Genomic DNA, 19,006 nt, shown 5'->3' with positions numbered 1-19,006 from the left:
AAATGGGTGAAAAACGCGTTTATTGGGAAGGTGGCGCGGAAAGGCAGAGCCCCCCCAGCTCTGGGGGCGGCCCTGCCCCCAGAGCCCCCCAAAATTGGGGGGGACACAAAATTTGGGGAGGGGGGCACCACAGAATGGGGGGGGCAGCACTGGGGAGGGGTCGCGGCTGCTGCTGGAGCTCAGCTGACGAGGCCTGGGGGGGAGCAGAAGGGTGAGGGGGGAGGGACCCCCAATCCCCCCCAAATTCCCCAGGGGGTCTCTGGGGGTCCCCCCACCCCAACCCCCCCCCGGGACCCCCAAACCCCCCCGGGACCCCCAAACTCACCCAGGTAATCGTCCATCAAGGAGCCGATGGCAAACTGGGGAGGGGGAGGGGAGGGTCAGCAGGGGGAGGGGCTCACCTGGAACCCCCCCCGAACAGGGGACCCCCCAAAATTGAGGATTCCCCCCCAAAATTTAAGATTTCCCCCCAAAATGGACACAGAACTCTCTGAATTTTGGGATTTCCCCCCAAATCTTGTGATTTCTCCCCCAAATTTTGGGATTTCCCTCCCAAATCTTTGGGATTTCCCCCCAAATTTCAGGATTTTCCCCCAAATCTTTGGGATTTCCCCCCAAATTTCAGGATTCCCCCCACTCCGGGGTCCCCCACTGACGATGTCGTTCTTGTCCACGCGGGTCCCCACGATCTTCAGCCGGATCTCGTCGTCCTGCTGGATCACGATGTCCTGGGGGGGGGAGGGGAGGTCTGGGGGGGCCCTGGGAACCCCCCCGTGGGGGGAGGGGACCCCAAAATCCCCCTGGGACCCCCCGGGACCCCCCCGGGACCCCCGGACTCACCTCGTCCACGGTTTTGTAGCAGGGGGGGTTCGAGTTGGGGTCGAATTCCATCTCCGAGGGGATGGACTGGGGGGGACAGGGGGTCAGGGGGGAGATTTGGGGGTCCCCAAAGGGGTCAGGGGGGAGATTTGGGGTCCCCAGAGGGGTCAGGGGGGACTTGGGGGTCCCTAAAGGGGTCGGGGGGGATCTGGGGTCTCTAAAGGGATTTGGGGGGAGATTTGGGGGCCCCAAGGGAAATTTGGGGGAAATGGGGAGGGATTGAGGGGTCGGGAGGATCCCCAAGGGGGTTTTGGGGTCCCCCCTTCCCCCAGTGCCATTTTTGGGGTCCCCCCACCCCCCCAGTGCCGTTTTTTGGGGTCCCCCCACCCCCCCAGTGCCGTTTTTGGGCCCCCCTCACGTGGCGCGAGATGAAGCAGGACATGGGCCCGATCTCCGTGAACAGCCCGACCTGGGAAGGAAATGGGGCAAAAAGGGGCAAAAAGGAAAAAAAACAGGGTCAGAAAGCGGCAGGAATGGACAAAAAGAGGCAGAAATTAAGAGCAAGAAACAGGAATGGAAAAAAAAGAGAAAAAAGAGACCAAAAGTGACAGAAATAGACAACAAAAGACAAAAAAGGGATGAAAAGGGGGTGTCAGGGCCCTGCAGACCCTCAGGACTCCCGAAATTGTCACTTTGGTGACCCCAGACCCCCCTCAGGACCCTCAGAATTGTCCCTTTGACCACCCAGGTGACCCCAGGACCCCACCTTGTCCCCACCTTGTTGACCTGGCTGACCCAATGCCCCTCCCAGGACCCCCCTTTGACCGCCCAGGTGAGCCCAAAACCCCCTGGGGACCCCCAGAACCCTCACCCTGCTGGCCTGGGTGACCCCAGGACCCCTCAAATTGTCCCTCTGACCCCCCAGGTGACCCCAGGTCCCCCCCAGGTGACCCCAGGACCCCTCAGGTGACCCCAAACCCCCCCAGGTGACCCCAAACCCCCCCAGGTGACCCCCAGCCCTCACCTTGTTGACCTGGGTGACCACGGCGTCCACCACCTCCCCCTTGAAGGGCCGGAACACGATGGCCTTGTAGCGCACGGGGTAGAGCACGAAGCCGCGGCCGGGCTGGATCACCCCGGCGCCGATGTTGTCGATGGTGGTGACGGCGATGACGAACCCGTACCTGGGGGGGGAGGGAGGGGCTGGGGGGCTTGGGGTGGGGTTTGGGGGGTCCTGGGGTGGGGTTTGGTGGGTCCTGGGGTGGGTCTGGCAGGGTCTAGGGGGGTCCTGGGGTAGGTTTGGAGGTCCTGGAGGTGTCTCAGGGAGGTTTTCGGGGGTCCTGGGGTCGGTCTGGGGGGTCCTGGGGTGGGTTTTGGGGGGATCTGGGGGGGTCTGGGGGGGAGCTGGGGGAATCTGGGGGCCTCTGAGTTGGTCTGGGGGGGTTGGGAGCGATCTGGGGGGCTCTGGGGGGGCTTGGGGTGAGTTTGGAGGGTCCTGGGGTGGCTTTTGGGGGCTCTGGGTGGGTTTGGGGGGATCTGGGGGGGTCTTGGGGGGTCTGGGGTGAGTTTGGAGGGTCCTGGGGTGGCTTTTGGGGGCTCTGGGTGGGTTTGGGGGGATCTGGGGGGGTCTGGGGGGTCCTGGGGTGAGTTTGGAGGGTCCTGGGGTGGCTTTTGGGGGCTCTGGGTGGGTTTGGGGGGATCTGGGCGGGTCTGGGGGGTCCTGGAGGTGTCTCAGGAGGGTCTGGGGGGCTCTGGGGATGTTTTGAGAGGTTGGGGCAGGTTTTGGGGACATTTGGGGGTCCCGGGGGTGTCTCAGGGAGGGATGTCGGGGGTCCGGGGCCGTTTTTGGGCCGTTTTCGGGGATTTTGGGCGCCCCCGCTGCCCCCGCTCACTTCCCGGTGCAGGTCCCCTCCACCTCGGTGAAGAGTTTCTGTTTGACGGTGTTGAGCAGGTTGGGCCCGAAGTAGCGCGGGTGCAGGAGGATCTCGTGCTCCAGGGAGATCTGGGGGGCACCGGGGGGCACCGGGAGTTACCGGAGAGCACCGGGAGCGGCCCCAAGGGCGGGAAAACCCCCGGGACCCCCCGAGGGGACACCAGGACCCCCCCCCGGTGTGACACGTGACCCTCCCGGTGTGACACGTGACCCTCCCGGTGTGACACGTGACCCCCGGTGCCGCTCACGTGGTAAAACATCCTCGGGCCGCCGCCGCCGCCGCCGCCGGAAGTGACGCACTCCCGCGCTCCCGCCAACGAGCGCGGCGCTGATTGGCCGCCGGAAGCGCCAGGCCCCGCCCACCGAGCGGATCGTGCCGCTTCGGAAAGGGGCGGGGTCACGGTACGGCGGATGGCGGTGATTGGTCAGCAGGGGCGAGGTGGGCGGGGATAGGGGGATGATTGACAGGGCGGCGATCAGGAGCTCCCCGGGACCCCCAAACCCCCCCAGGACCCTCCTGAGCCCCCCCAAACACCCCGGGGACCCCCAAACACCCCCGGGGACCCCACAAACCCCTCCCGGGACACCCAAAACCTCCCTAAAACCCCTCCCAGCCCACCCAGACACCACCAAGGATTCTCTGGACACCCCCAGACCCTCCCGAGACCCCGAAACACCCCCAGACCCTCTCCCAGACCCCCAAACCCCCCCAAACACCCCCCAGCACAATCCCCAGGACACCTCCAGCCCCTCCCAACGCACCCAGGCACCCCCAAATTCCCCCAAGCCCCCTCCTAACCCATGCAGAGCACCCAAACTGTCCCCAGACCCCCACCCAATCCCTCCAGGAGCCCCCGAAGTCCCCCAAGCCCCCACCCAATCCCCCCAGGAACCCCCAAAGTCCCCCAAGCCCCCTCCCAATCCCCCCAGGAACCCCCAAAGTCCCCCAAGCCCCCTCCCACCCCACCCAGAGCCCTCCCAAGCCCCCCCCGCCCCCGCACTCCACGCCCTTCTCCTCCTTTCCGCTCGTTTTTATTACAAATCCGAACTCCCCGCGCCCAGGGGGGTCTCCCCGACCCTCCCCATCCCCCCTCAGGGGTAGAACCTCCCGGCCAGCAGCCCGAGGCGGTGGATGTTCCTGTGCAGGACGCTGTGCAGCACCGCCAGGTGCTTGCCCAGGTCGCCGTCGCGGCCGAAATCCCTGCGGAAGGTGCCGAGCTCTGGCTGGAAGGTGAACCTCTGCGGCAGGGGGCTGTTCTCGCGCAGGTATCCCCACACGCTGAGCAGCAGCAGGTGCACCTCGAAGGGCGCCAGCTCGGGGAACAGCTCGTGCATGTTCCCCAGCACGGGCGGCAGCAGCGAGCCCTCGGCCAGCAGCGCCACCAGCGCGCACGACGCCCGCAGGTGCCAGGGCGAGGCCAGCGTGGAGCCGGCGCGGCACGCGTCCCAGTGGGCCACCAGGCTGGCCAGCAGCCCCCGCAGCAGCACCGAGCAGTAGCACAGGGCCGGGCGGCCCGCGGCCACCAGGCGCAGCAGCGGGAAGAGCAGCGGGTGCTGCCGGAAGCGCCGCAGGATGCGCAGGTCGCGCTCCACGGTGGCGCGGGCCAGCTCCTCGGGCGGCCAGGCCAGCTCGGCGCCCGCCGCCTCGGGGCACACGGCCTCCACCAGCGCCGCCGCCACCGCCTTGGCCGCCTCGGCGCCCACGGCGGCGCCGGGCCCGCGCCGGCAGCAGCGCAGCACCAGGCTCAGGAAGGTCTGCGTGTTGCGGCTCAGCTCCTCGGCGCCGCGCCGCCCCCGCGCCCGCCGCCGGCTTCGGCCCGCGCCCGATGACGCCGGCGTGGAACACCGACCACACGCCGCCCGCCGCGTTGGGCCCGGCCGTGAAGCGCCGGTTGGTGTCCAGCAGCGACGCCGACGACGGCGACGCCGACGCTCCCGACGCCTCCTGCGGCGGCGGCTCCGCGGTGCCCCCGAAGAGCTCGGCGTTGCGGCCGCCCAGCGCGCCCTCCACCAGCTGCGCCAGCACGGCCTTGGCGGCGGCGGGGCTGACGGCGCTGAGCCGCGCCAGCAGCCGCGCCCCGGGCGCCAGCGCCGCCGCGTCGCCGGCCCGCAGCCCGGCGAAGAAGCGGCGCACGGCGGCGCGCACGGCGGGCAGGAGGTGAGCGGGCGGCGGCGCCCGGGGCAGGGGGCAGGCGGCCAGCAGCCGGCACGCCGCCTCCGCCACCTCGGGCCGCGGGTGCAGCAGCAGCTGCGCCAGGTCGGGCAGGTGCCGCGCCAGCGCCGCGCCCAGCGCCGCCGCCTCGCCGCCGCCGCCCTCGCCCTCCGGCTGCTGCAGCAGCAGCGCCAGGTTGCGCAGCAGCTGCGCCAGCTGCGGCTCGGGCAGGCGGCCGGCGTGGATCTGCGCCACGGCGGCGGCCACGGCGGCGGGCAGCGGGTCGGGCAGCACCGCGCGCAGCCCCGCCCGCAGCTGCGGCGCCAGCGCCAGCTCCTCGGGCGTCCTGGCCAGCGCCAGCAGCGCCAGCAGCGCCTCGGCCGCGCCGTGCGGCGCCGAGTGCACGGCCAGCAGCGCCAGCAGCTGGTGCTGCCACAGCCCGCGGCGCCGCTCCAGCCGCAGCGCGTCCTGGCACAGCTCGCGCACGTGCGGCCGCAGCGCCTCCAGGAAGGGCACGGGGCGCGCCGGGCCCTCGGCCAGGCTGGGCGCGGCCCGCGAGTGCACCAGCTTCTGCAGGTGCAGCAGCAGCAGCTGCAGCAGGCGCTCGCAGGCCTCGCGGACGCCGTCGTGCAGCGCCGGCCCCGGCGCGGTGATGACGGAGGCGGGCGCGGCCGTGGCCAGCAGGAAGCGCAGCGTGCGCAGCGCCCCGGCCGAGGTGTGGCACAGCAGGTGCACCACCACGCCCACCACGCCCTCCAGCTCGTCCCGCGGCACGGCCGAGAAGTGCTGGTGCAGCTGGTTGAGCACGGGCGGCTGCAGCGAGTCCACCAGCTCGGGGGACACGGCGGCCAGCAGCGCCGGCGACATCAGCGCCAGCTGCAGCAGGAAGGGCACCGTGGCCTTGTGGTGCTCGCGCGGCGAGCCCAGGCTCTCGTGGAACATCCGCAGCAGCTCCTGCTTGATGCTGCCGGCGTGCCGCGACGCCAGGTGGCCCAGGATGCCGACCACCGAGGCGATCTTGGGCACCCTCTTGTCCCCCGCCGTGCCCGGCGCCGCCTCGGCGCCGCCGCCGTGGGCGCAGAAGTCCTTGAGGCCGCAGGAGAGCACGCGGCTGATGATGGTGCCGGGGAAGGAGGAGCCCACGTGCGCCACCACCCAGTCGAAGTGCGGCGAGTGCTGCACCGACGTGTCCAGCAGCGCGTCCACGCAGGCGTCGGGGCAGCTGCCCGCCATGGCCGCCAGGCACTGGCTGTAGATGTCGAGCAGCGCGCGCGTGGCCGGGCACGCCATCCACAGCTGCAGCAGCTCGTTGAGGCTGGCGGCGGGCGGCACGCCCGGCCTGCCCGCGTATTTGCTGCTCAGCTGCCCCATCAGCTCGCTGGCCCACGCCGCCACTCCCGGCGCCCACGCCCCGGGGTTGGCGGCCACCAGCTCGGCCAGCGCCCGCCGCGCCTCCTGCAGCACCTCCGCGCCCGGGCACGCCTTGGGCGCCGCGCTGGCGCCTCCCGCGGCCTCGCGCTGCAGCAGGTGAGCGCAGACCTGCTCGTCGAAGAGCCCCCGCAGGTGCTGCAGCGCCGCGTGGCGCGCCGGGGGCAGGCACCGCAGCAGCCGCAGCGCGCACCGGGCGTGCGCCGGCCCCGACAGCGGCGTCCCCTGCGCCGGGTCCAGCCCGCTCAGGAACGCCTTCACCTCCTGCGACAGCTCCTGGGCGCTGCGGGGACAGGAGAGGGGTGAGGGATGGGGTGAAACGGGGTGAAAATGGGTAAAAAGCTGACAAAGCGGGGTAAAACCAGGGTAAAATGGGTAAAAATGGGTAAAAATGGGTAAAAATGGGTAAAACCAGGGTAAAAATGGGTAAAAACGGGTAAAAATGGGTAAAAGTGGGTAAAAGGGAGAGAGGGGGTTAGGAACGGGTTGAAAAACGGGTGAAATGCGGTAAAAAATGGGGTAAAACTCTAAGAGGGTTAGGAATAGAGTAAAATGGGGTAAAGTGGGGTAAAGGGATTAGAAATGGGATAAAGGGGTCAGGAATGGGGTAGAAATGGGATAAAAGAGTTGGGAATAGGGGGAAGTGGGTAAGGAGGGTCAGGAGCGGGTTAGGGAGAGGTAAAAGGGGCTGGGAATGGGGCAAAGGGATCAGGAACGGGGTAAAATGGGGCAAAAAGGGTTAAAAGGGTTAATAGGGTTAAAAATGGGGAGGACACCCAGAACCGCCCCCCCCGGGGCTGAGGGGCCGGGCCGGGTCCTGATGGGGGGGGAGGGGAAGCGGCGGCACCGGGGGGTCCCACACGGGGGGGGGGGGGAGGGGATGGGGGGGCTCGAACCGGGGACAACACCGGGAGCGGGACCCGGGGGCCGGGCCCAGCCCCGGGGGTCGCCTCTCCCCGCCCTGGGGGGGTCTCGTTTCCCGCCCCGGGCCGTCCCCCCGTACCTGAGCGGCGGCCGGGGGGGGCTGGCGGCGCCGGGGGGGTCGCACAGGGCCGACATGGCGGCGGCGGCGGCCGGGCCCGGCGGCTGCGCATGCGCGGGGAGCGCCCGGCCCCGCCCCCCCCGCCCCCGGGGCCGCGCGCGAAGGTTCCGCCCCTCCCTCCGCACCCCCCGCGGTGTCACCGCGAAAAGCGTCCCCCGGCGTGTCCCCTCCCCCACCCCGGCAGGAGAGAGCGGGACAGAGAGAGAGAGGAAGAGTTTATTACTGGGGGGACTGGGGGGGACTGGGGACACAGGGGACAGGGACTGGGGACACTGGTGGGGACTGGGGACACAGGGGACAGGGACTGGGGACACTGGGGACAGGGACTGGGGACACTGGTGGGGACTGGGGACACTGGGGACACGGACTGGGGACACTGGTGGGGACTGGGGACACAGGGGACAGGGACTGGGGACAGGGACTGGGGACACAGGGGACACTGGGGACAGGGACTGGGGACACTGGTGGGGACTGGGGACACAGGGGACAGGGACTGGGGACACAGGGGACAGGGACTGGGGACAGGGACTGGGGACACTGGTGGGGACTGGGGACAGGGACTGGGCAGACTGGTACAAACTGGGAGCTTTGCAGAAGGACTGGGGACACTGGGGATGGTGCTGGGGACACTGCAGGGGACTGGGGCACGTTGGGGACACGTTGGGGACACGTGTTCAAACTGGTGGCCCCGGTGCGAGCCCGGGAGCAGCTCCGGGCGGTCTCGGGGGCAGCGCCGCGGGCCCGGAGCCCCCCCCGGGCCGCTCCGGTGGCCCCCGGTGCCTCCCGGGCCGCTCCGGTGGCCCCCGGTCACTCCGGGGCCGCCTCCGCCATCTCCACGTCGCCGCCGCTGTCCCCGGTCCGCGCCTCCTTCGGCGGCCGCTTGGCCTCGGTCACGGCCGCCCGCAGCGCTGGGGACACCGGGGGGGGTCAGAGCTCCGGTGCCGCCCCCGGTGTCCCCCGGTGTCCCCCGGTGTCCCCGGGTCCCCGCTCACCGCTCTTGGCCGCCCCCCGCAGCCGCTTCAGCTCCTTCCGCCGCCGCTTCCCCCACAGCGGGGCCGGGGCCGCGGGCACCGACACCGACCTGCAGCGGAGAGCCCCGGGAGCGCCCTGAGTCACCGGGGACACCGGGGGACACCGGGGACACCGGGGGCACCGGGGAACCGGGGACACTGGGGGACACTGGGGAAGGCGCTCACCGCCGCTTCTGCCGCCGCCCCCGCGCCAGCTCCCGCCGCCGCTTGAAGAGCTTCTTGCGCAGCTCCTGCGGGGCAGGACCGCGGTTACCGGGGGGGTCCCGGGGTTACCGGAGCCCCCAGCCCAGACCCTGTGAGCGCTCCCGGGGCCGGTTAGCGGGGTCCCCGTGAGGAGCAGGCTCCCGCCCCGCCCCCGGGACCCCCCGTGCCCATTCCGTGCCCCCCCCGGTCCCCCCCGGCCCCCCCGGCCCCCCCGGGCACCGTTCGGGGCCGGTTAATTTTGCCCCCGATCCCCATCGTGAGCGCCGGGCACCACTTCCGGTCCGGCGGAACTTCCGGTCGATAGCCCCGCCCATTCGCTCACCGGCGCTGTTCATTGGCTGCGATCGCGGGGGCCCCGCCCATATTATAATTTTAGTTTGGTCACCGCCCCTTTCCTCTTTACTACGTTTTCATTGGCTGGAGGGAGCGCGCCGGAGCCTCTGACTGGTCAGCTTCCCCGAGGCCCCGCCCACACCGAGGGTATATAAGGGGGCCGCTGCGCGCCGGTCGTTCTTTCTGCGCGGGGTGAGCGGAGGGGTCGGGTCTGGGTATGGGGCGGGTCTGGGGATTAACCCGGGCGGGAGGCACCGGGCGGGAGGCACCGGGCGGGAGGCACCGGGAGGGTCCTCCCGTTCTTGGCGGGCCCCGGCGGCGCCGTGCCGGGGTCTGTGATGTGCGGAGGGAAAGCAGCGACCGGCGCGAAGTCTTCGGTGCCGGCGGTCCCGTCCGCCGGTCCCACCCTCACACGCCGGGACAAGGCCACGGCCCCGCCGGGCCCGGGAGCTCCGCAGCGCTCGGGGCCGCCGCTTCACCGCCGATTTCTCCTCTGCAGGCACCGCTGAAGGACGGGGAACGCCGCGGGACCACGCCGGCAACGGATGGGCAATTTTAATATTTAAACTGCAAATAAATGGCTCTAAACCACTTTGATCTCATGTGTTCTTTTGAGAGCGGCGCGTCCCGGGCTGAGGGCGGGGATCTCCCGTCCGTCTCCGGCGCTGGAGCCGCTCGGTGACCCCGATCCCGGCGGGCGGCGGGACCCGGCCGTGACTCAGGGGGCTCCAGGTCCTCCCAGCCGCCGTCTCCATGATCCCCGTGGGGCGGAGCGGTTTCAGTCGTCCACTCGCCGTCTCTATGGTTCCGGTGCCGGAGACTTCCGGTGCTACCGTCTCTATGATCCCGGAAATACGGAGAGGTCTTCCGGTTGTACTAGCCGCCGTCTCTATGATTCCGGTGTGGCGGGGATTTCCGGTTTTCCAGCTCTCTATGATCTTTGTATGGCGGAGCGGTTTCCGGTCGTCCGCCGCCATCTCTATGATTCCGGTGTAGGAAATTCCGGTCTGTATTGTCCCCGCGGGCCAGAGCGGCCCCGGAAGTGGCGGCCCCGGAACTCCCCGGTGTGCAGGAGCGGCCGATGGCGCTGGACCCGCGGTGGCCGCTGGCGCTGCTCCGCGGCGCGGTCCCGGTGGCGCTGGGGCTGCTGCTGTGGGTGGCGGTGGGGAGCGGCGAGCAGGAGCGGCTGCAGACGCTGAAGGTACGGGGAGAAGGGCGCGGCGGGGACGCCTCGGGGACCGGAACCGGCGGTGACCGCTCCGTTTTTCCCGGTTCGGCAGGGGCACCCCGGGGCGGAACCCGGCGGTTCGACCTACCGGCAGCGCCACAACGAGCTGCTCATGGCGGCGCTGCGCGAGGCGGCCGAGACCGACGAGAACGTAGCGCAGCGGCGGGTGCCGTGGCGGAAGTGACGTCAGCACCGGGAGCGCACCGGGACGCCCTTTGACCCCCCCCCCCGTACCCCGGAACCATCAGCGCCGGGCGCGGTTGCGCACGGGACTCGTTCGCGCGGGTGCGCCCGGAGCGTTATAAAGCGGGGACACTTCCGGCGCGTGTCCCGGTGCCGTCATGGACCCGCGGGGCGCGGAGGGCGCGGGGCCGGGAACGGGGCCCGGTCCGGCCCAGGCGCGGCCGCTGTTCGGGGGCTGCTGGAGCTGCCGCCTGCTGAGCGGCGCGGGGCTGCTGCTGGCCGCGCTCTGGGCGTACCAAGGCCCGCGCAGCCTCATGAAGAAGGGAATCCCCCCCTCGCTGGGCGCCATCGCCCAGATCTGCTTCGCCGCCGGTGAGGGCGGGGGGAACGGGAGGGGAACGGGAGGGGAACGGGGGAGCCTCGATTGGGGCGGGAAAAGCGCGGGGGGTCCGCGGGAACGGCGGGGAGGGGGCGAGGGCGGCCCCGGGGCGGCCCCAAAATTCCCCAAATCTCCCCAAATTTCCTCCGAACGGCCCCGGTTCCCCCCGGTGACCGCCGGTGTCCCCGCAGGTCTGGGCGCGTGGGGCATCGTCATCCTGGCCGACCCCGTGGGGCGGCGCCGCCCGGAGCCCTGAGGGACCCCAATAAAGGCACCGGGACCCCAGAGCCGCGCTGGGGAGGGCCCGCACGGAGCTCGGTGCGTCTGGGGGTTTTTTTGTGTTTATTTGGGGTTTTTAGTGTTTATTTGGGGTTTTTATTGGGTTTTTTGTGTTTATTTGGGGTTTTTGGGGGGCTTGGGGGTGCTCCCCCTCAGCTCCCCTCTTTTTTGGCCACGATGACGACGGCGGAGGGAACCAGACCTGGAAGGGGAGAGGAGACGATGAAACCTCCCCAAAAAAACCCCAAAAGTCCTAAAATCGCCCCAAATTTCCCTCCTGGAAGCCCCAAATCCCCTCAGAACTGCCCGGGACCCCCCCAAGTTCTCGGGAATCCCTCAGATACTGATACACCCCCAAAAATCCCATCAGGGACCCCCAAACCCTTCCCCAAATCCACCAGGGGACCCCCAGACCCCTCCTGAACCCCTCAGCCCTCCCTGGGACCCCCAAATCCTCCGGGGGGACCCCCAAACCTGCCCAGAGACCCCAAACCTGCCCAGAGACCCCAAACCTGCCCAGAGACCCCAAACCTGCCCAGAGACCCCCCCAGCCATTCCTTGGGCCCTTAAATCCCCCCAAGCCCCCTCAGGGACCCCCAAAACCCATCTGGAGATCCCCCAAACCCCTCACTGACCTCCTAAGCCCCTCATAATCCCTTTTAGGGACCCCAAAACCCACCCAGACACCCCAAACACGCCCAGAGACCCCCTGGACACCCCCAGCCCTTTTCCGAGACCCCCCAACCCACCCAGAGACCCTCCCAGCCATTCCTTGGACCCTTAAATCCTCCTCAGAGACCCCCCCAGCCCCCTCAGGGACCCCCAAAACCCACCTGGAGCTCCCCAAATCCCCTCAGAGACCCCCTGGACACCCCCCAGCCCCCTCAGAGACCTCCTAACTCCCCATCAACCCCTTTCAGGGACCCCCAAGACCCACCCCGAACTACCTAAACCCCCTCAGGGACCCCTCCATTGCCCCCCAGCCCCCTCAGGGACCCCCAAAACCCAACCAAGCCCCCTCAAGGACCCTCCCCACGCCCCCTGCCCCTCACCGAGCTCCTGCAGGGGTTTCTCCATGTCCTCGTCGGTGAAGAGGCGCCGGGGGAAGGCCGTGCGGAGGCTGAAGGGCTCGGGGGGGCCCCCGGGGCCGTTCCCGTTCCCCCGGTGCAGCTCCACGAAAAGCCGGAGCGCCGCCAGCGGCTCCCGGGCACGGAAACGCTGCGTGAGCGCGCGCCCGTCCGGCAGCCGCACCTGGGAAAGGGGGAAAATAAAATACCCGGGGAAAATAAACACCCTGGGAAAATAAACACCCGGGGTACACTGAAAATACCCGGGGGTACCCCGAAAATAAACACCCGGGGTACACTGAAAATACCCGGGGAAAATAAACACCCGGGGAAAATAAACACCCGGGGAAAATAAACACACGGGGTACACTGAAAATACCCGGGGGTACCCTGAAATACCCAGGGGTATCCCGAAAATAAATACCCGGGGGTACCCTGAAATACCCGGGGGTATCCCGAAAATAAACACCCGGGGTACCCCCAGAAACACCCGGGGGTACCCCAAAAATACCCGGGGGTAGCCCCCAAAAATACCCGGAAATACCCCGAAAATAAACACCCGGGGGTACCCCAAAAATAGCCGGGGGTACCCCCCAAAAATACCCGGGGGTACCCCGAAAATACCCGGGGGTACCCCGAAAATAAACAACCGGGGGTACCCCAAAATCACCCGGAGGTATCCCAAAAATACTTGGGGGTACCCCCAAAATACCCGGGAGTACCCCAAAAATAAATTCCCGGGGGTACCCCCCAAAAATACCTGGCGGTACCCTGAAATACCCGGGGGTATCCCGAAAATAAATTCCCGGGGGTACCCCAAAACCCCCAGGGATCACCCACAAAGTACCCGGGGATCCCCCAGAGCCACTCCTGGGCAGGGTTAGGGGGGTCAGGGGTACCCCAAAACCCCGGGGATCTCCCCAAAAATACCCGGGCATACCCCAGAAAACCCAGGGACACCCCAGAGCTGCACCTGGAGGAGATCAGGTAGGTCAGGGATCCCCCCAAACCCCCGGGGATCCCCCCAAAACCCCCGGGGATCCCCCCAAAACCCCCGGGGATCCCCGGAGCCGCACCTGGATCCGGCACTCCTCGTACTCCTTCGGTGCCGGCGCCTCCTGGGCGGGCGCCGGGGCCGGGGCCGGGTCTGGGGGCACCGGGGCAAACTGGGCAGGAAAAGGGGAAAAAAGGGGGAAAATGGGGGGTCCGGCAGGGCTGGATCCCAAAGGATCCCAAAGGAGCCCCACAGGATCCCACAGGAGCCCAGCACGGCCCCTGGACCCCGGGGGATCCCAAATCCCTTGGGATCTCCCCTCAATCCTTTGGGATCCCCTCAAATCCTTCAGGATCTCCCCAAAATCCTTCGGGAACCTCCTGAAACACAAAGGAGCCCCCAGTCCCTCAGGGTCCCCCCAAAATCCCTCAGGATCCCCCCAAATCCCTCAGGATCCCCCAAAATCCCTCAGGATCCCCCTCAAATCCCTCAGGATCCCCCAAAATCCCTCAGGGTCCCCTCAAATCCCTCAGGATCCCCTCAAATCCCTCAGGATCCCCCTAAATCCCTCAGGATCCCCCAAAATCCCTCAGGATCCCCCTCAAATCCCTCAGGATCCCCCCAAAATCCCTCAGGATCCCCCAAAATCCTTCAGGATCCCCCTCAAATCCCTCAGGATCCCCCTCAAATCCCTCAGGATCCCCCCAAAATCCCTCAGGATCCCCCAAAATCCTTCAGGATCCCCCTCAAATCCCTCAGGATCCCCTCAAATCCCTCAGGATCCCCCTAAATCCCTCAGGATCCCCTCAAATCCCTCAGGATCCCCCCAAAATCCCTCAGGATCCCCCCAGTCCCTCAGGATCCCCCCAAATCCCTCAGGATCCCCTCAAATCCCTCAGGATCCCCCAAAATCCCTCAGGATCCCCTCAAATCCCTCAGGATCCCCTCAAATCCCTCAGGATCCCCCAAAATCCCTCAGGATCCCCCTAAATCCCTCAGGATCCCCCTAAATCCCTCAGGATCCCCTCAAATCCCTCAGGATCCCCTCAAATCCCTCAGGATCCCCCCAAAATCCCTCAGGATCCCCCTCAAATCCCTCAGGATCCCCCAAAATCCCTCAGGATCCCCCTAAATCCCTCAGGATCCCCTCAAATCCCTCAGGGTCCCGCTCACCCTCTGCGCTCGCTCTGCCTTGTCCCGCTCAATCTTCTCCCGCACTCTCTGCCTGTGGGAACGACGGGACAATCCCGACATTTTCAGGGGTTCCCCAAAACTTTAGGGATCCCTAAAATCTGGATGGGGCTTGCAGGAATCTGAGGGAGGGGGGTGGGGACTTGGGGAAACCCCAGAAGTTTTAGGGGTTCGGGGGCTTGGGGAGGGTCCCTGAGGCTTTAAGGGTGGGAATTGAGGGGGGGTCTCTGAAATTTGAGGGGGTCCCGGGGGTTTTTGGCTCCCCAGAATCTCCTCGTTCCCATTTCCCGCCGCGGTGGCGGCTCGGGCAGCTCAACGGGGGAAGGATTCCATGGGAAAATTCCCCAGAGGGGTTTTGGCATTTCCCACAAATTCTGGGGGATCCCCGGGAGGTTCCGGGGTGTCCCCGGGTTTAGGGACGGGATTTTTGTTGTTCCCCAGCCTTTGAGGGGCTCCGAGGGGTTTCGTTTGTTTTTCCCGCCATTGCGGCGCCTCCCGGGGGTTTTTTCCTTTCGGGGGGGAAATTCCTGAGGGAGAATTTCGGGATTTCCCGCAGGTTTTGTGTTTTGAGCGCCCGGGGCGCGCCCTGACCGCGCCGCCCGCTCCTCGGCCCGGTCCCGGCGCCGCTCCTCGGCCGCGCGGCGCCGCTCCTCGTCCCGGCGCCACTCGCGCAGCCGGGAGAGCTCCTGGCCCCGGCGGCGCCGCTCCCGCTCCTGCCCCGCCTCCGCCAGCAGCCTGGGAACGGGGAAAAATCCAAAATATCACCTTGGAACCCCTAAACCCACCGGGCATCCTCTCATGGACCCCCCAATCCCCAAATCCCCAAACTCCGGGGAAAATCCCCAAATCCCAGGGGTCACTGAGCTCCTGCCCCGCCTCGGCCAGCAGCCTGGGAATGGGGAAAAATCCCTAAAATCACCTTGGAACCCCTAAACCCACTGGTTATCCTCTCATGGAACCCCCAATCCCCAAATCCCCAAATCCTCAAAGCCCGGGGAAAATCCTCAGACCCTGGGGGTCACTGAGCTCCTGCCCTGCCTCCGCCAGCAGCCTGGGAATGGGGAAAAATCCCTAAAATCACCTTGGAACCCCTAAACCCATCGGTTATCCTCTCATGGAACCCCAAATCCCCCAATCCCCAAATCCCAGGGGTCACTGAGCTCCTGCCCCGCCTCCGCCAGCAGCCTGGGAATGGGGAAAAATCCAAAATATCACCTTGGAACCCCTAAACCCATCGGTTATCCTCTCATGGAACCCCAAATCCCCCAATCCCCAAATCCCAGGGGTCACTGAGCTCCTGCCCCGCCTCCGCCAGCAGCCTGGGAATGGGGAAAAATCCAAAAAATCACCTTGGAACCCCTAAACCCACCGGGCATCCTCCCATGGAACCCCCAATCCCCAAATCCTCAAATCCCCCAAATCCCAGGGGTCACTGAGCTCCTGCCCCGCCTCCGCCAGCAGCCTGGGAATGGGGAAAAATCCAAAATATCACCTTGGAACCCCTAAACCCACTGGGCATCGTCCCATGGAATCCCCAAACCCCCAAATCCCCAAAGCCCGGGGGTCACTGAGCTCCTGCCCCGCCTCCGCCAACAGCCTGGGAATGGGGAAAAATCCCTAAAATCACCTTGGAACCCCTAAACCCACTGGGCATCTTCCCATGGAACCCCAAATCCCCAAACCCTAGGAGAAATCCCCAAAACCGGGGAAATCCCCAAAGCCTGGGGGTCACTGAGCTCCTGCCCCGCCTCGGCCAGCAGCCTGGGAATGGGGAAAAATCCCTAAAATCACCTCAGAGACCCTAAACCCACTGGGTATCCTCTCATGGAACCCCCAATCCCCAAATCCCCAAACCCCGGGAGAAATCCCCAAACCCCGGGGGGGTCACTGAGCTCCTGCCCCGCCTCCGCCAGCAGCCTGGGAATGGGGAAAAATCCAAAATATCACCTCGGAGACCCTGAACCCACCGGGCATCCTCTCATGGAACCCCAAAATCCCCAAATCCCCAAACCCCCAAATCCCCAAATCCCGGGGGTCACTGAGCTCCTGCCCCGCCTCCATCACCAGCCTGGGACTGAGGTAAAAAATCCCCAAATCCCCAAAAATCCCCTCAGAATCTCCTCAGAATCCTAAACCCACCCGTCCTCCTCCCATTAACTCCGAAATCCTGGGGAAAATCCCAAAATTCCGGGGAAAATCCTCAAATCCCGGGGGGTCACTGAGCTCCTGCCCCGCCTCCATCACCAGCCTGGAGCTGAGGTAAAAAATCCCCAAATCCCCAAAAATCCCCTCGAAATCTCCTCAGAATCCTAAACCCACCCATCCTCCTCCTATGGACCCCCAAAATCGCAGGGAAAATCCCAAAATTCCCAGAGGAAATCCCCAAATCCTGGGGGTCCCTGAGCTCCTCAGCCTGGGAGCCCCAATATTTGGGAAAAACACCCCAAAAATCCCCTCAGAACCCCCAAATCCCCTGAAACAGAAATTCCTGGAAACCCTCTGCCCCAAATCCCAAAAATTGTTTTCCTGAACCCCCAAATTTCTCCCTTAACCCCAAAATTCCCTCCCAGCCTGTAAATCTCCCCTGGGACCACCCTCAACCCCAAAATTCCTCCCTTGGATCCCCAAATCCTCTGCAAGACCCTCAAAATTCCCCCTGGACCCACAAATCCTCCCCAAACCCCAAAATTTCCCCCCAAATTTTTCAACCTAACACCAAAATCCGTCCTTGAACCCCCAAATTCCCCCTTGATTCCCCAAAATCCCTTCTTGAACCCCAAAATCCTCCCCAGGACACTCCAAATTCCCCCTTTAACCCCCAAATTTCCCCTCCTAATCCCAAAATTTCCCCTTTAACCCCCAAATTTCCCCTCCTAATCCCAAAATTTCCCCTTTAACCCCTAAATTTCCCCTCCTAATCCCAAAATTTCCCCTTTAACCCCCAAATTTCCCCTCCTAATCCCAAAATTTCCCCTTTAACCCCCAAATTTCCCCTCCTAATCCCAAAATTTCCCCTTTAACCCCCAAATTTCCCCTCCTAATCCCAAAATTTCCCCTTTAACCCCCAAATTTCCCCTCCTAATCCCAAAATTTCCCCTTTAACCCCCAAATTTCCCCTCCTAATCCCAAAATTTCCCCTTTTACCCCCAAATTTCCCCTCCTAATCCCAAAATTTCCCCTTTTACCCCCAAATTTCCCCCCCCCGAACCCCAAATCCTGCCCCGGGGTCACTTGTGGGTCTCGTCCTCCTCGGGGGGCGCGCGGGGCCCCCCCAGCAGCGCCCCCAGCTCCGGGGGCAGCTCCGGCTCCGAGTCCGAGTCGGGGTCGTCCTCGTGGGCCACCAGCCTGGGGGACCCCGAAAATCAGGGGAGGGGTCTGAGGGTGACCCCAAAAACCAGAGGAGGGTCTGGGGGGGGTCCCCGGAATCAGGGGAGGGGTTTGGGGGGGTCCCAGGGGGATTTTCGGGGGTCCCCAAAAACGGGCAAGGCGGAGGAAAACGGGAGGTGAAATTTGGGGGATCCCCGGGGAGGTTTGGGGGGGTCCAGGGAGGAATTTGGGGATTTTTAGGGGGGTCTGGGAGGGGCTTGGGGTCTCCAAGAGGGTTTGGGGGGTCCCGAGATGTTTTTTGGGGGTCCCGGGCCGATTTTTGGGGGTCCCGGGGGGTTTTGGGGTCCCGGGGGGTTTTGGGGGTCCCCGGGGGGTTTTGGGGGGTCCCCGGGGGTTTTTTTGGGGTCCCCGGGGGGTTTTGGGGGGTCCCCGGGGGTTTTTTTGGGGTCCCCGGGGTTTTTTGGGGGTCCCCGGGGTTTTTTTGGGGTCCCGGGGGGTTTTTGGGGTCCCGGGCCGGTTTTCGGGGGTCCCGGGGGGTTTTGGGGGTCCCCGGGGTTTTTTTTTGGGGTCCCCGGGGTTTTTTGGGGTCCCCGGGGTTTTTTTGGGGTCTCCGGGGGTTTTTTTGGGGGTCCCGGGGGTTTTTTTTTTGGGGTCCCGGTCCGTTTTTTTGGGGTCCCCGGGGTTTTTTGGGGTCCCGCCCTCACCAGTCCATCGCCGGTTCCACCCCGCGGTTCCCGGTCAGCGCCAGCGCCTTCGCCCTGCGGGACCGGGGCGGTCACGGGGGGCTCCGAGGCCTTTCCCGGGGCCCCCCCAAATCCCGGGACCCCCCAAATCTCCCCCTCCCCCCCCCCCGGTGCTCCCGGTCCCTCCCGGCGGCGCCCGCGGCCGCTCCCGTTACCGGAGCCCCCCCGCCCCGGGCATGCCCGGAGCCCCTCCCCGGTGTCCCCCGGGTGTCCCCGCGGTGTCCCCGCGGTGCCGCCGCCCTCACGCGCGCCGGGCACCGAATCCCATCTCCAGCAGCGCCTCCAGGGCCCGGCCGGGCCCGGCCCCGCCGCTCGCCGCCATCATGGCGGCGCCGGGCGTCGCGTCACGTGGGCGGGGTCACGTGGGGACGGCGGCCGGGAGGGGACAGAACGCGGCGCGAACGCGTCCGACCCCGAAACCGCCCCGAAGTGACCCCAAAAAGCCCAAAAATTCCCAAAAAACCCCGAAATTCTCCAAAACTGGGACCGGACCTGCCTGGGGCTGTGTGCGGGGGGGATTTGGGGGTATCGGGAGGGATTTTGGGGTTCAGAGAGACACTGGGGTGTTTTTGGGGCGAATTTGGGGGATTTTGGCGCTCTGGGGGGGATCTGAGGAGGGTTTGGGGGGTCCCGGCCCTTTCCCAGCCCCCATTGCCCCTCCCCCCTCCCCCAA

The 19,006-nt window shown here is 66.2% G+C and overlaps 6 protein-coding genes and 1 non-coding gene across 8 annotated transcripts; 3 read left to right on the top strand and 4 right to left on the bottom strand.

Moving 5' to 3' along the window:
- Positions 1-42: 42 nt before the first annotated feature.
- Positions 43-3,148, bottom strand: POLR2G (RNA polymerase II subunit G). 2 transcript variants are annotated; one of them, XM_063425277.1, is made up of 8 exons: positions 3,001-3,147; positions 2,712-2,821; positions 1,844-2,003; positions 1,238-1,288; positions 841-906; positions 657-728; positions 326-359; positions 52-193 (listed from the first exon to the last, which is right to left on the bottom strand). In XM_063425277.1, the coding sequence occupies exons 1-8, from the start codon at positions 3,010-3,012 to the stop codon at positions 180-182; spliced, it is 519 nt and encodes a 172-aa protein (XP_063281347.1). In that variant the 5' UTR covers positions 3,013-3,147; the 3' UTR covers positions 52-179. The 2 variants fall into 2 exon arrangements, with proteins under 2 accessions (XP_063281348.1, XP_063281347.1); XM_063425278.1 differs by lacking the exon at positions 1,238-1,288 and having other exon boundaries at positions 43-193; positions 3,001-3,148.
- A 614-nt stretch (positions 3,149-3,762) lies between these two features.
- Positions 3,763-7,391, bottom strand: INTS5 (integrator complex subunit 5). The gene is given in 3 exon segments (XM_063425243.1): positions 3,763-4,540; positions 4,542-6,615; positions 7,336-7,391. Coding segments are annotated over 3 exon segments (2,826 nt in total). The 3' UTR covers positions 3,763-3,844.
- Positions 7,392-7,883: 492 nt separating this feature from the next.
- CUNH11orf98 (chromosome unknown C11orf98 homolog) lies at positions 7,884-8,959 on the bottom strand. Its single transcript, XM_063425272.1, is given in 5 exon segments — positions 7,884-8,282; positions 8,367-8,455; positions 8,571-8,635; positions 8,829-8,866; positions 8,869-8,959. Coding segments are annotated over 5 exon segments (369 nt in total). The 5' UTR covers positions 8,945-8,959; the 3' UTR covers positions 7,884-8,181.
- Positions 8,960-9,234: 275 nt separating this feature from the next.
- Positions 9,235-9,368, top strand: LOC134565656 (small nucleolar RNA SNORA57). Its single transcript, XR_010083962.1, has one exon. It is a non-coding gene; the product is annotated as a small nucleolar RNA SNORA57 (small nucleolar RNA).
- Positions 9,369-9,957: 589 nt separating this feature from the next.
- Positions 9,958-10,490, top strand: LOC134565643 (ubiquinol-cytochrome-c reductase complex assembly factor 3-like). Its single transcript, XM_063425274.1, has 2 exons — positions 9,958-10,143; positions 10,223-10,490. The coding sequence occupies exons 1-2, from the start codon at positions 10,024-10,026 to the stop codon at positions 10,352-10,354; spliced, it is 252 nt and encodes an 83-aa protein (XP_063281344.1). The 5' UTR covers positions 9,958-10,023; the 3' UTR covers positions 10,355-10,490.
- A 15-nt stretch (positions 10,491-10,505) lies between these two features.
- On the top strand, positions 10,506-15,007 carry DMAC1 (distal membrane arm assembly component 1). The gene is made up of 3 exons (XM_063425273.1): positions 10,506-10,725; positions 10,924-11,050; positions 14,820-15,007. The coding sequence occupies exons 1-2, from the start codon at positions 10,512-10,514 to the stop codon at positions 10,986-10,988; spliced, it is 279 nt and encodes a 92-aa protein (XP_063281343.1). The 5' UTR covers positions 10,506-10,511; the 3' UTR covers positions 10,989-11,050; positions 14,820-15,007.
- UBXN1 (UBX domain protein 1) lies at positions 11,062-18,701 on the bottom strand. The gene is made up of 8 exons (XM_063425264.1): positions 18,579-18,701; positions 18,295-18,348; positions 17,495-17,608; positions 14,855-14,998; positions 14,246-14,297; positions 13,155-13,244; positions 12,064-12,262; positions 11,062-11,213 (listed from the first exon to the last, which is right to left on the bottom strand). Exons 1-8 carry the CDS (start codon positions 18,656-18,658, stop codon positions 11,164-11,166), a joined length of 783 nt encoding a protein of 260 aa, XP_063281334.1. The 5' UTR covers positions 18,659-18,701; the 3' UTR covers positions 11,062-11,163.
- Positions 18,702-19,006: the final 305 nt, after the last annotated feature.

This window comes from Prinia subflava, unplaced genomic scaffold (genome assembly GCF_021018805.1).
Source record: "Prinia subflava isolate CZ2003 ecotype Zambia unplaced genomic scaffold, Cam_Psub_1.2 scaffold_63_NEW, whole genome shotgun sequence".
In the NCBI taxonomy this organism is placed as follows: Eukaryota; Metazoa; Chordata; class Aves; order Passeriformes; family Cisticolidae; genus Prinia; species Prinia subflava.
The sequence above is the reverse complement of the archived record's forward strand: the minus strand, read 5'-3'. Positions and strand labels throughout refer to the sequence as shown.